The 14,833-nt window shown below is 43.6% G+C and overlaps 1 protein-coding gene and 1 pseudogene across 1 annotated transcript; both read right to left on the bottom strand.

The window, feature by feature from the left end:
- Positions 1–5,079: 5,079 nt before the first annotated feature.
- Positions 5,080–7,263, bottom strand: LOC119298910 (annotated as a pseudogene).
- Positions 7,264–12,355: 5,092 nt separating this feature from the next.
- Positions 12,356–14,236, bottom strand: LOC119298901 (F-box/LRR-repeat protein 14-like). The gene has a single exon (XM_037576211.1). It carries the CDS (start codon positions 14,044–14,046, stop codon positions 12,586–12,588), a length of 1,461 nt encoding a protein of 486 aa, XP_037432108.1. The 5' UTR covers positions 14,047–14,236; the 3' UTR covers positions 12,356–12,585.
- Positions 14,237–14,833: the final 597 nt, after the last annotated feature.

Below are 14,833 nucleotides of genomic sequence, written 5' to 3'. Positions count from 1 at the left end.
GCAAAAGTAGATAAAAAGAGACAAATATTTGTACACCATTCCAAGTACCCTTGCAAACACAGCAACTGAAAGAAGGTGTCACATGTGGGTATTACATCTAAACAAATATAAGCCTGTGTCATGACCTAGGGTCGGACAATGATCGCCGTCGGCGAGTAGGGTAGGGAGGAGGAGAATAAGGGGGATCGGAGTAGAGCGGAAAGGAGGCGAGACAGACCTAGAAGACGATAAGAGAGAATGAGAGATTCAGAATATTCGTATTTCAAACTTGATGCTCTCGCAGCACACCCGTTCGCTTATATATCTTGCGAACCCATTACATGGCCCAATGGCCCACTCACACATGCCACAGGCCGGCGCAACTACTAGCCGCTTTCAAATGTTCCCTCTCTTGTTCTGCACCTTAGTAATCTCGATCTCCGGTGTCTCACTGCTTATAGGACCTGCCCCTAAAGAACCAGCTTGCCCCCAAGCTGGTGCGCTCGGGAACCGAGTTTTGACAACTTCGTAATCCTCCCAGGTCGCGGACGAAGTTGGAATTGTTGCCCATTTCACCAAGATCTGTAAATGTGCTTCTTTTCCCTTCTTGACCAGACGTCGATCGAGCATTTCTTCGGGTATAACTCCTGGAGCAAACAAATCCACAGGTACTGGCAAGGTGGTAAACACCAGTGTGTGATCTGGTACATGTCCTTTCAACTGGGAGACATGGAAGACCGGGTGCACCCGACTCCCTCTTGGTAGCTCCAGTCTGTACGCTGCACTGCCCACTTTTTCCAGAATTTTGTATGGTCCAAAGTATTTGAGAGCTAACTTGTGACAAGGACGATTTACTGCAGTGAGTTGAGCATATGGCTGTAACCTCAGATATACCATTTCCCCAACTGCAAAATCCCTGTCCGAACGCTTCCGATCAGCAAAATGTTTGTAATTGCATTGCGCTCTTGTCAGATGATCTTTCAGAGCAGCAATGTGATCTGTGTGCGTTGCTAGCCATGTGTTAACATCTTGGTTGTGAGAAACGGGATGTCCCAACAACTGGCCCATATTTGGAGCATGGCCGTATAAAGCTTGGTATGGTGTACAACCTAGAGATGAGTGATATGAGGAGTTGTACCATAATTCAGCTTGTGGCAGCCAAGTTGCCTACTTCTTTGGAAAATCATGAACTGCACGGCGAAGGTACATCTCCATGAATTGATTAACTTATTCTGTTTGGCCATCTGTTTGCGGGTGATATGTTGTGCTCATCTGTAGCTCAGTACCCCAACCTCTAAAGAGCTCTTTCCAAAAGGAACTAGTGAAGATCTTATCCCTGTCAGACACTATAGTAAGAGGTAGGCCATGTAATCTGATGGTGTTGTTCAAGAACACCTTGGCCACTGAAGCAGCTGCAAATGGGTGGCTTAAAGGTAGAAAGTGGCTCACTTTAGTAAAACGATCTACCACTACCAAGATAGCACTGTACCCCTCTGACTTGGGCAACCCTTCAATAAAATCCATGCTGATTTCTTGCCAAGGTCTGTCAGGCACAGGCAGAGGCTGGAGCATCCCTGGTTTTTTGTAGAGTTCATGTTTTGCCTGCTGGGAAGTTGCACATTGTTTGACAAAGTTTTCCATAGCAACTTTCATCCCTTGCCAACTGAACATTTGTTTCACTTTGTGATACGTTGGTAGAATGCCTGAATGTCCACCTACAGGACTAGAGTGGAATGCTTGGATCATCTTGGTCTGAAGACCAGTATTTGCTCCCACCCATATTATGTGGTCTTGCTTGAACAGACCTTCTTGCAACTGAAAACCAGGACAAGAGTCTGGGTCTACTACTAATTTTTGTAGCATTTTAGTGGCAAAAGGATCTACCGAGTAAGAGTTCAGTATGTCTTGCACCCAGACAGGTTTGCTGGTAGAGACATTCTGAATTGAAAACAGATGGGCAACTCTAGATAAAGCATCAACAGCTATATTTTCCACCCCTTTCTTGTATTGTATAGAGAACTGCAAACCTACCAACTTAGTCATTGCTTTTCTCTACAAGTCTGAAGTCAGATTTTGGTCCCCCAAGTGACACAAGCTTTGATGGTCAGTTTTGATCACAAAAGGGGCTCTAGATAGATAAGACCTCCATCTGTCAATTGCCATCATGATTGCCAGGAATTCTTTCTTATAGATGGACTTTTTAGTGACACCCAATGCTTTACTGTAAAGCAACAAGATGGTCTTCTTGTGACAACACAACACCCACTCCAGTGTTGCATGCATTTGTCTCCACAGTGAAAGTTTTGTTAAAGTCAGGTAGAGCCAGCACTAGTGTGTTGATCATAGCATCTTTGAGCAACTGAAAAGGCTGTTGAGCTGCATCAGACCAAACAAAAGCTTGTTTCTTGAGCAAAGAAGTGAGAGGTTTTGCCAATAAACCATAGTTCTTCACAAACTTCCTGTAGTACCCTGTCAGACCCAAAAACCCTCTTAATTCAGTGACATTAGTTGGAACAGGCCATTGTACCATTGCCTTGGTTTTTGAAGGATTTGTAGCTACCCCTTGATCAGAAATTATGTGCCCCAAATATTCCAAGGACTTTTGAGTAAACACACATTTAGATTCCTTGACAACCAGCTGATTCTCCTTGAGAATATCAAACACTGATTGCAGATGTTTTAGATGATCTTCTATTGGTAAAACTTGCATGGAACTGCAGAAGTTGTGTCCATGAATCCACCAGGTTAATTCAGGAACCACTTCAGTACATTTGATTATATGTCCATTGGCCACTTTCACAGGCATTGCTTGCTCTAACTTTTCTGCAGTGACAACAATTTTGTCCAATAATGTCTGGTCTACAAAAGTGTGAGGGCTACCTGAATCAACTAGTATTAACACCACCTTATTTCCTACCAATGCTCTTAGTTGGATTGTTTTAGGATGAGCTTCCCCTAACAGAGTTGTAGCTGATATTATGGCACATTCTTCACGTCCTCCAGTTACCAGAGCATCCAATACTGCATCAGAAATGATCTCATGGGGATCAACCATTTCAGCAACCTTCAATTGAGCACCTCCTGCCACTGGTTGATGACACACATGCCCTGGAACAAACTTCTATCCACACTTATAACACAAGCCATTTGCACACCTGTACTCTTTCAGTTGTTTGGCTTTCCACAAGTTCCCGCTGCCAACCCAGAACGGTTGCCTGTCTTGCCATAAGTAGCCATGGGATAAGTTGGTTTGCTGTTTTTCTGTTGCATTAGCAAACCTTCCTGGACATAAGCATGTTGTGCTGCCACTTGAACAGTATAAGGGATTTGAAACTCTACCACTGATCGCAGCTCATCTTTGAGACCCATGATAAACTTGGTTACCAGAAATGTCTCATTGAGAGTAGGTTCATAGAGTCTAGCTATATAAACCAACTGCAAAAACGGATGTTTATACTCTTCCACAGTCCCACACTGTTTCAATAGCATCAGCTTCTTCATCTTGGGCCTGTATACGTTCACATCAAATTCCAACAAAACTGGAGTACATAATTGTTCCCAGGTGTGAAAGCCACATGTCTGCTTGAACGCCTGGTACTAGTGATCTGCGTTATCAGACAGATATAGAGATGCAGAAATGACTTTGCAACTGTTAGGAATGTTATACAATTTGAAAAACGCCTCGCGCTTGTCCAACCATATCCTGAACTCTGTTCCATCAAACCTTGGAAAATCCATCTTTGGCATCCACTGTCGTTTGCCCATATTCTCCTCACTAACAGGCATCACAGGTTGCTGGTGAACAGGAACGGTGTCAGGTAACTGAATAGGACGTGGTGGAGGTCGCCCAGGAAACTTTGGGCCTGCCCCCAGGATGCCATCTGACACCTCCGAAGCAGTTGGAGATGACGCCTCCGCTGTACCATGTTGCTTGTGCGCGTGGGCGTGTGAGCTTGACCCTGCTGCACTAGCCCCAGGGTGTCGCACGAGAGGTCGACCTGGACTTGTACCTAGTCCAGCCGCGCGGACTGCTCCGACAGCTTTGCGTCGAGGGCCTCGAGTTGCGCGCATATCCCGTCCACGGCGTCCAATTTGTTCTGTGCGGCAAGTAGCTCCGCGAACTCCTTCATCATCCGCTCCTGGAACGCCTCCATCTTGTCCGCAAGGATGCGCGACTGCGGCTTGGGCTTGAATGTCGTCGTGCTCGCCGAATTCTCCCCAAATCAACCCACCTTGGGTCGGGAATTACGCAGATCGAACCCTAAGGTGATCCGCTACCGTTGCCTTGAATTTGCCGGGTATGAATCGGGGAAAAACATTTGTGGTGCGGCGACGAGTCGTGGCCTAGGGTCGGACGACGATCGTCGTCGGCGAGTAGGGTAGGGAGGAGGCGAAAAAGGGGGATCGGAGTAGAGCAGAGAGGAGGCGAGATAGACCTAGAAGACGATAAGAGAGAATGAGAGGTTCAAAATATTCGTATTTCAAACTTGATGCTCTCGCAGCACACCCGTTCGCTTATATATCTTGCAAATCCATTACATGGCCCAGTGGCCCACTCACACACACCGCAGTCCGGCCCAACTACTAGCTGCTTTCAAATGTTCCCTCTCTTGTTCCGCGCCTTAGTAATCCCAATCGCCAGCGTCTCACTGCTTACAGCCTGGAGATCACATATGTTTTACAAGCAACCGGTCAAACAAATTATATTTATGCATTGTCAGAAATTGGCTAGTATACAATGAGAAATATCAAGAACGCGGACACTAATTGTTACCTGGAAAATCCTTGCAGAAAAAACCACCGGGAACACAATGGTGAGGGAGGGAGTATGTATTGTGGAAGTAAATACAACGAGTCATGAACTCATATTGTTGCAGCACAAACACGAGGGAGTAGAATCAGTGAACACTCATGATATTTGCGCAGCGTAAAATGTTGCAGCTTTTCTGCTTTATTCTCCTCTTTATTTAAACAGCTCATTAGCTCAACTAACAGAAAGATTCTAATTTTGCACCATGACCATGCTTCATGTACGTGCCATCCCATGTCCCTCGACCATGCCTCAAGTTATAAACAGCTACAACCGGTACTCGTGCCATCCCAAGAGGTGATCGTAACAACATGAAGCTACTGATCCGCCCATGTCGTGAACAGGCTCATGTTGCATGTACCAGTTTCTATTTTTGCTAAAATAAAACATACAAGATGACAAGACGTGAGTTACATACTTAAACATATATATAGGTGACATATGAGTGGCTCGAATCAAAAGCGGAAACCTGAATTGGCCTCCGCTACAATTAATAGACCCTGATTTCTCACTAAAAGTCTAAAACTCAGATCACATATCAACATGCTTTCCTTACTTGATGTAATGTGAGTGTGTCGAAAGGCACATGATAGGAACTAGAAGAGGGTCGCTGGATGAGTATTTGGTATGCCTCCCGCATGGTTGGCCTTGTTTCTGGAGAAGATTCCAAGCAAGAGAAGGCCATCTTGAGGAGGAGAGCTAAGTTATTCTCTTCTGTTGTTGGTGGTGTTACCGGGCGTTGGTCCAGAATATCTTTCACCAGCCCAGCTTGTTCCTTGCTTGGCAAAGTACCGTCTAATAGATCCATTGGATGCTTGCCCATCACTAGTTCTAGCACAACAACGCCGAAGCTATAGACATCACATTTCTCTGTCACAACAGATGTGTAAGAGAGTTCTGCACAGAATCAAAATACTAGAATTAGGAACAAATAGATAGGGATAAATGCTTCTAACGTGAGAAGGAAGGTTATACTAGAACATACCAGGAGCTATGTAGCCATACGTCCCTGCTAGTGCACTCCAGTTTGACGAATCAGGCTTAAGAATCCTTGCTGTGCCGAAATCCGAGACAAAAGCCTTGAAGGTTGTATCAAGTAATATGTTCTTGCTCGTGATATCTCGATGGATTATAGGTGGACTGCATTCGTGGTGCAAATAAGATATTGCTTGAGCCACATCATTTGCCAGAAGAATTCTCTTTTGCCAATCAAATTCTTTTGCTAGCTCTTCATTTTCCAGTGCCCCGTGGAGGTTGCCCTGCTTAATGTAGTCATAGACAAGAAACTTATATGTTGGATGGGAGCAGAATCCATACAATTTGACAATGCTTCGTTGTCGGATCTGTGATAGAATTTCCATTTCACTGTGAAATCTTTGTTCGTCATCCAACTCTTCTTCGATCTGATGAAGCTTCTTCACAGCAACTAGCTGCCCATCTTGAAGCTCTGCCTTGTAGACTTTGCCATATCCTCCTATTCCAATGATGTATTTATCATCGAAGTCTTCTGTTGCCCTTACAATATCATCAAATGCTAATCTTCCATCAAAATTCCAAACAGAGAACATGTCCCTTCCTTCAGCAGTAACACTTTCTTGTGGTTTTCTCTTATTGCAGTAAAGCATTATTATGACTGCAATCACAACAACAGTGCAGAAACCCACCACAAGAACAATTGGCTAAAGCAAACCAAGTGTCTTCCGTTTATGGTGACTAGCTACTGGAGTTGAATAACAAGGTGGCAGGCCAGAGGTGTTACCGCACAAACCTTTATTGGGAAGAAACCAACTTGCTGAAGCATTTTGGAGTAGCCGCGTTGTTGGGACTGGTCCTTCCAAGTCATTGTAGGACACATCAAGTGTTGAAAGGCTCACCATGCTCGCGAAGGTCGATGGAATATTGCCGCCGAACTGATTATGTGATAAATTCAGAAATTCCAGCATCTCCAACTTCCCAAGTTGCTGCGGCAACACGCCACTGAGGTTATTCTTGCTCAAATCTAACATGATTTGCAGCCCTGCTAAATTTCCAATCGTGGGTGGCAAACTCCCACTGAAGTTGTTGTTGTTGATCTTCAAGGACTGTAGCTTTGTTCAGGCCCCTAGTTCCTCAGGTATTAATCCACTGAGTCTGTTTCCAGACATATCAAGGTATCCTAGATTGCTTAGCTTTTCTATATGTGTAGGTATATATCCAGATAACTGGTTTGATGATAAGTTTAGCTTATATAGATTAGTTAAAGTCCAGATTTCTGGTGGAATCTCACCGCTGAGATGATTAGAACCGAGTGATAGCTCTACTAGGTTGGACAATTTAGAAAGGATCGAAGGTATTGAACCCCTGATCATATTTTGTGCTAGATGTAGTACTTCTAACTGGGTACATGCACCTAGATCTGGTGAGATCTGCCCAAAGAATCTATTCGATGTCAAGCGCATCTTTATGAGTTGTGGATACACACCAAAATGCTGAGATATATCTCCTGTTAGTTGGTTCGAGTCCAGCTGAAGTCGAACCAAGGTCGTACATGTCTTTAAACTCCTTGGAACGGGGCCATTGAACATGTTAAAAGAGACACTAAGATATCGAAGTTTGCCACCTGAACATATCTTTGCGGGTAAATGTCCTGAAAGTGAGTTGTTTGACACCTCAAGGTCAACTAGGCCTATGAGCTCTCCAAGTTCTTGAGGAAGAGAACCTGATAATTTGTTACTAAAGATTTTTATGGTTTGGATGCTTTGCAACTTCCCAAAAGTTTTTGGTATTGATCCAGAAATTTGGTTCTGATGCAAGCTTAAATATTCGAGGTTCATCAGGTTGCCAATTTCCTTGGGGATGGAACCGGTTATCTGATTTTCTGAGAGGGCAAGTTGTTTTAGCATAGTGAGGTTGCCTAGTTCTGGTGGTATTGAACCTACGATTTGGTTTGTATAGAGACCAAGTACATTGAGCATACGCAGGTTCCCTAGTTCGGGGGGTATTGAACCTGTGATTTGATTTCTCTCAAATCGAAGTTGGTTTAGAATAGTGAGGTTGCCTAGGTCTGGGGGAATTGAACCGGTGATTTGATTTCCAAAGAGAGCAAGTTCATTGAGCATAGCAAGGTTGCCTACTTCTGGGGGTATTGAACCTCTGATTTGATTTCCATGGAGGTAAAGTTGGTTCATCTTGGTGAGATTGGTTATGGAGATTGGAATTGGACCAGAAAAATCATTTGAACTAAGCTGAAGAGTTTGCAAATGGACTAGCCTGCCTAGTTCTTGGGGTATATGCCCTGAAAGTTGATTACCAAACAGGAACATAGCATTTAGTTGGGTCAGGTTTCCAAGGGTTTTTGGTATGATGCCGCTTAAGGTGCTATTGCTTAGTTGTAGAATTTGCAGGTTGACAAGTCTTCCTATCTCTTCGGGAATGGGACCGGATAACATGGTTTGGTGAATGGTTAGATCAGTTAACATTGTTAGGTTACCCATAGATGCAGGGATATGCCCCGTGAATCTGTTAAATGAGAGATCAAGCACCTTGAGACTTTGCAAACCATCAATCTCATAAGGAATTTTCCCTGTGAGCTGGTTGTAGGGAAGGTAAAGTATGGAAAGTGCTGACAGGGGACCGATACTAGTGGGTAGTGCACCATGGAGACTGTTGTTACTAAGGTTGATATATACGAGGAATGGAAGAGCTGAGAAGTTGAGCTCACCAAGGTGGCCATGGATGCCAGCATCTGGTAAGGAGATATTGGTCACCACCAAGGGCATGCGGCGGCCATGGCGAACAGCTGTGCAGATGATGCCTGTCTAGTTGCACGGGCTAGTTTTCTCCTGCCAAGAGCTCATCTGCAGCGGTGGGCTTGCAAGTGTAGCTTTCCAGTGAAGGAGGGCTATGTGTTGAGACCTCAGTGAGATCCCTCCATGGCGCGCCGCATGTGCTTCTTGCAATGGAAGAAGGCATGGCACGAGCAGCAGGCAGAGATAGAACAAAGGTCCCATTTTGTTGCCTAGTGTTTGCATGGTGTGTTTGGTTGGGGGATGTGATTCAACAGACGTTGCAACTCTATTCATATATAAATAGTGTTATGAGGTCCTGAGTGAACAGAACACACCTTTGGCAACTGCTGCTGGGCAACCTGTTTTTCTTCAAGTCTTGAGTGTCGCCATCTTTGCCTGCTGGATGCCAATTAGCTCTTGTTCGGACAGGGCTTAGGCAGCTGCTGCTGGGAAGCCTGTTTTATTTCTTCAACTTGTTTTTCGCCGGCGAACTATTTTTCTTTTTCTCATGCCTGTTGAAAAATGAGAGGAATTATGAAAGCAATTGAAGGCAGGGTACCTAGAAGGTACCTATGTCGTATGTTTACTTGTATGTTTCCCGATTCCCCTTCTTGTACAACTTATTTACTGCATGGACTCAACTTAACATTGAGGTAGAGTTTTCATTTGATGCTATCTTCTGTGATTGGTTTCATAGCATTTCTTGTTTATTTGATCATGCAACTTGTAAATGCTCTAGTTATGGCAATTCCGTGAAGAAATTGAACCAACTTGTCTTATTCTATTATCTAAAATGTTTCCCTTTTCGCTTTGAAATAGAACAAGAGATTTAGCCTAAGGATAGTAGAATTTCCACCGATGGTAGGAATAAAGGTCTCAGTATTGAATTGTGATCAGTACAAATCCTGGACCACATGTCATGTTGGAAGTCATGTGTTTGATGAAAAACGCGGCAGTCGCTGCAGCTTTTGTGGAATTGAAAGCCTGTACAAACCACGCAGCATCTTCACCATGCAAGCCGAAGCAAAAAATCCAAGCTTAGGTGGGTGCCAATTAATCCTGCAGTGAACGTAGACAGGCACCTAACCAAGGCACCAAGCTGAAACAAGTCATGTTGGAAGTCCGCGAGAAAATAAGGCAGTGGCTGCGACTTGTGGAACTCAAAGCAATAGTACAAGCAACCAATATCTTGACCACACAAACTAAAGAAAAATTTGGAGCTCAAGTGGGTACTTGATCGCCAAAAACTTTCTTGTACTATCTGCAGGCTATATTGTCTCAGCTGCTGAATTTTGTGCAGAGAGAAGTAAGCAGGCACCTAACCTGTCAGTGTCAGCTGAAACAAGTTTTGTTGGAAGTCGTGTACGTGTCCGCGGGAAAATGAGGCAGTGGCTGCAATTGTGGAATTCAAAGCAATAGTACAAGAAGCAAGCAGCATCTTGACCACACAAACTCTAGAAAAATTCCAAGCTCAGGTGGGTACTCGATCGGCCGAAAATTCTACTACCATCGCTTTCTGTACGCCTGCCTGCCCATGGTGGGCTCCCATTGTTGTCTACATGGTTGGTTGGTACTGTTATGATATCCTGTTGTTATCGAATATCGCTTTCTGCTTTTTATTGCCTGGTTTTTGTTTGTTTGTTTCACACCATACCATTCTCTCGTACCATCCTATTATGAAGAAGTATGAAGGTGCCAATCTTTGGACAATGCCTGAAACTGCACTAGTAGTAGATTCATTATTTTTTGTTCCATGTGAGATACACACACACACGCGCGCGCGCGCGCGCGCGGATTTAACCCAGACTTGGTTGTGTCTGATCTGAACTCGACGATTGTCCAGCGTATTATGTTAGCTGCGAAATTTGCTGCAGAGAGAAGTAGGCAGGTAGGTATTCCTAGCTGAGGGAAGCAAGCACCGGATTCCCAAGCTTGGTCGTTTAGTTTCAAGCACTGCAATGCCCAAGTCGGGGTCGACATGAGAGATCGGCAAGACCAATCGAAGCTCTGGCATTCCCAAGCTTGGGTTTCTCTGTTTCTTTGAGTTGATATGAATTGCTGAGTAGCGTGTGATAGTGATCATCGGGTCTTTTTTTTGCGAGAAAGTATAGGGTTTTTAACTTTTTATTCCAAAATGATAGAGTTACAATCTTCAGCGACTAAATTGCTGATGCATGGAGGTGGTTGACCCAACCAACAGGCTGTGCTATCACCACATCTACCAAAGTTCGCTAAACAATGTGCAACCCTATTATGTTCACGAAGGATTTTAACAGGAATAACAACCGTATCACTCAAGTAACTTTTGATCTCCGAAATCAAATGGCCATATGCTGATCTATTAAAGGAATCATCGGGTCTCTTTAACCACCCTCTCCTTGTAAGAAGACAATGTGGCATATTTCTCTCCGTCCATCCTTCCCCTCTACCTCCATTCTCTTCTTTGCCCTTGATTTAGCATTATTGCTTGTTCAAAAGTCATTCATCTCGCCCTAAAGTTACATAGGCGTAAATACAACCGAATTTTGATGGCAGGCTTGATAGCTACAAAAGTTGAAAATTGCATTAAACTTCTCCCCAGAAATGACTATAGCATTACTTCTTTGCTCATGAATCTGAGGGTTGCCCTTGCAGTGTAGGTGGTGGCGGGAGGCGGAGCTGCCGCAGCGCCGCCTTTTGTCCCTGAGACTGCATTGACATCCAATTCAACCTTCAGATCCAGCGCTGCTGCCATTGCTAAACCTCGAGGTCACCATCATCCATCATCGATCCATGGTAATCCAAGCACTCTGGGTCAGCTGAATGCTTGCAAACAGGCATAATTATGGCTTTGGAAATAGCAGATGCTCATTTGTTTATGCTTTTTCACAGAGCTGTCAGAACAGATCTGTCAGATGGTCTATATATATAGACTAAAACTGTACTAAGTAGTAATAATTTTAAACTGCATATAATTTCTTTCCTTGTCAATCGCGTATCATTTCTTTGCTTATTCTCGAGGTCCCAAAAGGAATTGCATAGCTTAAGCACTACAACCTTTAGAGGTAAAAGTATCATTGTTGTCAAGAATATAATGAATTGCATATGAGACTGTTAACATTAACAAACATCTGTAGCGATGCAAGCTCAAAAAATCTGAATTCTCTTGACAGCTTGACAACAATCATGTTATGTTGTCCATAAACACATCATAAGTGAAGAAATTCACCCCTAACCTCGTAACAGAATATGCGACATACAACCTGAATATGGATGGTTCAAAAATAGGGCAGAGAAAGTTTGAACGATGCAACACATGGAAATCCAATTTTAAGACGAGATTATTCTCAATTGGTATAATCAATTCTGTTTTTTCATACACTCATCATACTCTTGATATGTAAACAGAAACACGACGCCCTCTAAATTTCTGGAAGCCAGTAATTAGCACACAGCTATGTTATATGCCTAAATTATATATGCTAGTAACTACTCGTAACGTATATATATTTTGAGAAGCAATGAGAAGGCATTCCCAAATAGAATCAATACCAGCAAAACAAGCATGCCGCCTTCATACTACAGGTCCATGTGAAACATTGACCATTACTACACTGATCCATACCAAAACTACCACATGAAAATAGCAGGCAGATATATATATATGTCTTCAAAATCCCTTGCGTAGTAAAAAGGGTTCACGACATTTCTTAGAGAGTAGTAGAAACAATACAACTAAACAGGCAAAAACAGGGAATCTTGGGGCCGATTTGTGTGGATTACAAAACAGCTATATATAGTAGAAATGACGCAACAAGAATTACACTACACGAGTGGTGACTACTATTAAAGTTTCATTCACCAGATGCCGTCCAAAGATCATCATTAGACTGTCATACAGAAAAACCGTAGCAGTAAAGGTAGAAGGAAATAGAAATTCCACACAAGTGAATCTAGGTCGGATGATGCACACAACCTTGTCCAATGATGCACACGGAACAACTTAATGTCTTCAGCAGCAAATTTATACTGAAAATTTTGGAGACCACTTCACCAATAGCCGCCAAGGCCAATTCTCTTCCTAAGGTCATCTGAATAGTTGCTGGAGTAGTGAACTGACGTCGCGACACCCTGCGCAGCTTCCAGAGAAACCTCACCACAACACTCAATGACCAAAGACTCTAACTTATGTGCACGCCTCAGTTCAGCCACTCCAACATCAGTAATGTAATGACACAACTGAAGTGTGAGATTACTCAAGCCTGGGGTGTGCGCAATGAAGCGTATCCCAGCATCAGTTACCGCATGACACAATATAAGTTGAAGTGTCTCCAGATGTGGTGAGGATGAGAGGCCCTTCATCCCCTCGTCATCAAAGAAGTTGGCGGTATTTAGCACAAGAACACAAATCGGGCAGGACTTAATGAGCACGAGAAAACCCTCTTGTGTGAATCCTATTTCTGATGGCCAGTCAGCAGCACATCCTGTAAAGCTGAGGTCTACCGTCTGAAGCATACGACAGTTTAGGGCTAGAGCGTAAAGGCTGTTATCAGTAAATGACGTCCTGGTTTCACAATAGCCGACATCACTAGAGTAAAGCTGCAGGTTGAGCCAAAGTGAGATGCTTTTAAGGTTGCTGCAGCTCCGAGATAATGCAATCATGTCATTGTCATTTAGGGCACAAACATACTCAAGGCAAAGCTTCTCCAATGTTTTACACTTCCCTAGGACAACACGAAGTCCTGCTTCTGGCCAAGTTTCAATACGCACCAACCTTAAATCCTTCAAACTCTCACAGCAGAAATCATACAAATCCATGCCGTGAGCATCATATGAGGAGCCATAGACCACATCACCTGTAATACAATCATATCTTCCTCTTTTGCCCTCAAACTCAAACTTCTGGAGCTTCATCCATCCTGGACCAAACTTTATGAAGTCATGATGATTGATTCCTTTGCAATTCTTCACTACAAGCTCTTCCAATGATCCATCCCTACCAAGGTATTCCAGCCACTCTACACTGTCGATTTTCTCGCAACCAATAAGGTGGAGAGCAGATAGACTTGTGCAACCAACTGCAACCGAGAAAAGCCCAATCGAAGTTAGTTGTGGTGTGGATTTCAGCCTGAGAGACACCAATTTCTTGCAATTTGCTAAGCAAGCAAGCCCAGAGTCATCGATGTGTGAGCAGAAGCTTAAGGTGAGATCAATCAGCGAGGAACAGTGAGATGAAAACACAGAAAGGCCTTTGTTGTCCAGCTGATTTCCATGTCCAGGTATCCAGCCAGAGTAATCGATTTCCACTTGCCGCAGATTTGGGAACCGGGCGCAGAATGATGTCAGTGCTTCTGTAGCAGTGCAAAGACCGGAACCAACACGGATAGCACCCCTCTGATTCCCCTCTATCTTGTAGAGCTGCTTTGACACAAGGGAAAGAGAATTAAGATCACTTGTCGTGGTGATCCTGTTGAGAATCTCTGTCAGCAGAGCCTCCGGTAGGTCCTCCATCGAACAGAACAAATTCAGCTGTACCAATCATCAGGTAATATATATATCAAGGTTCAGAAAACAACCAAATTAAGAGCTGAACTAAAACTGATGATATATCAGAATAATACACGCATGTGAAGATAGATGGAGATACACTGTCTGACAGATACTCATTACGAAGAATAATATACTGATGAACTTTGTGCAATTTTTTATCCGTCCAAAACTTGTGTTCTGTTCATAAGCATGGAGATTTATCAAAGTAGCTAGCTGGCACTTCATCTGTGTCTAGATTGTTAGAAGGAAAAAAATGACGCTACAGGCAGGCCACATCATCATTAACGTTTGGTTCACAGGCGAGGTTGGCTTGGCTGAGGATATACCTAACCACGTGGTTGGGGATAGCCTCGCCCTTGTGTTTGGTTGTAAACTGCGAGGTGGTTACGGATAGCCAGTTTTATGTTTGGTAAGAAGGATGAGAGATGGATATCATGTTGTCGACTGATTATACAAAATATATATCATGTGGAATAGGTCAACAACACCATCAAAAAAATGCATTGTAATCCCATGATCCAAACACAGCCATGCGTACAGTCAAATGGGTATAATCTAATCTGTCAAAAAAGTGTCTAAAACACGTCACATACATTAGCAGATTAGATGATTCATCAGATGGTGAGTCGAAGCCAATGTTGCTGTCTGATGCAAACATGCTACTCTGAAGAATGTATAATCAGGCAGTTGGAGAATATGGTACATGCGTACGAGTTTGCTACGTGCCTACGTGCGTGTTGACCGGGCG

This window comes from Triticum dicoccoides, chromosome 1B (genome assembly GCF_002162155.2).
Source record: "Triticum dicoccoides isolate Atlit2015 ecotype Zavitan chromosome 1B, WEW_v2.0, whole genome shotgun sequence".
Taxonomy (NCBI): Eukaryota; Viridiplantae; Streptophyta; class Magnoliopsida; order Poales; family Poaceae; genus Triticum; species Triticum dicoccoides.
The sequence above is the reverse complement of the archived record's forward strand: the minus strand, read 5'-3'. Positions and strand labels throughout refer to the sequence as shown.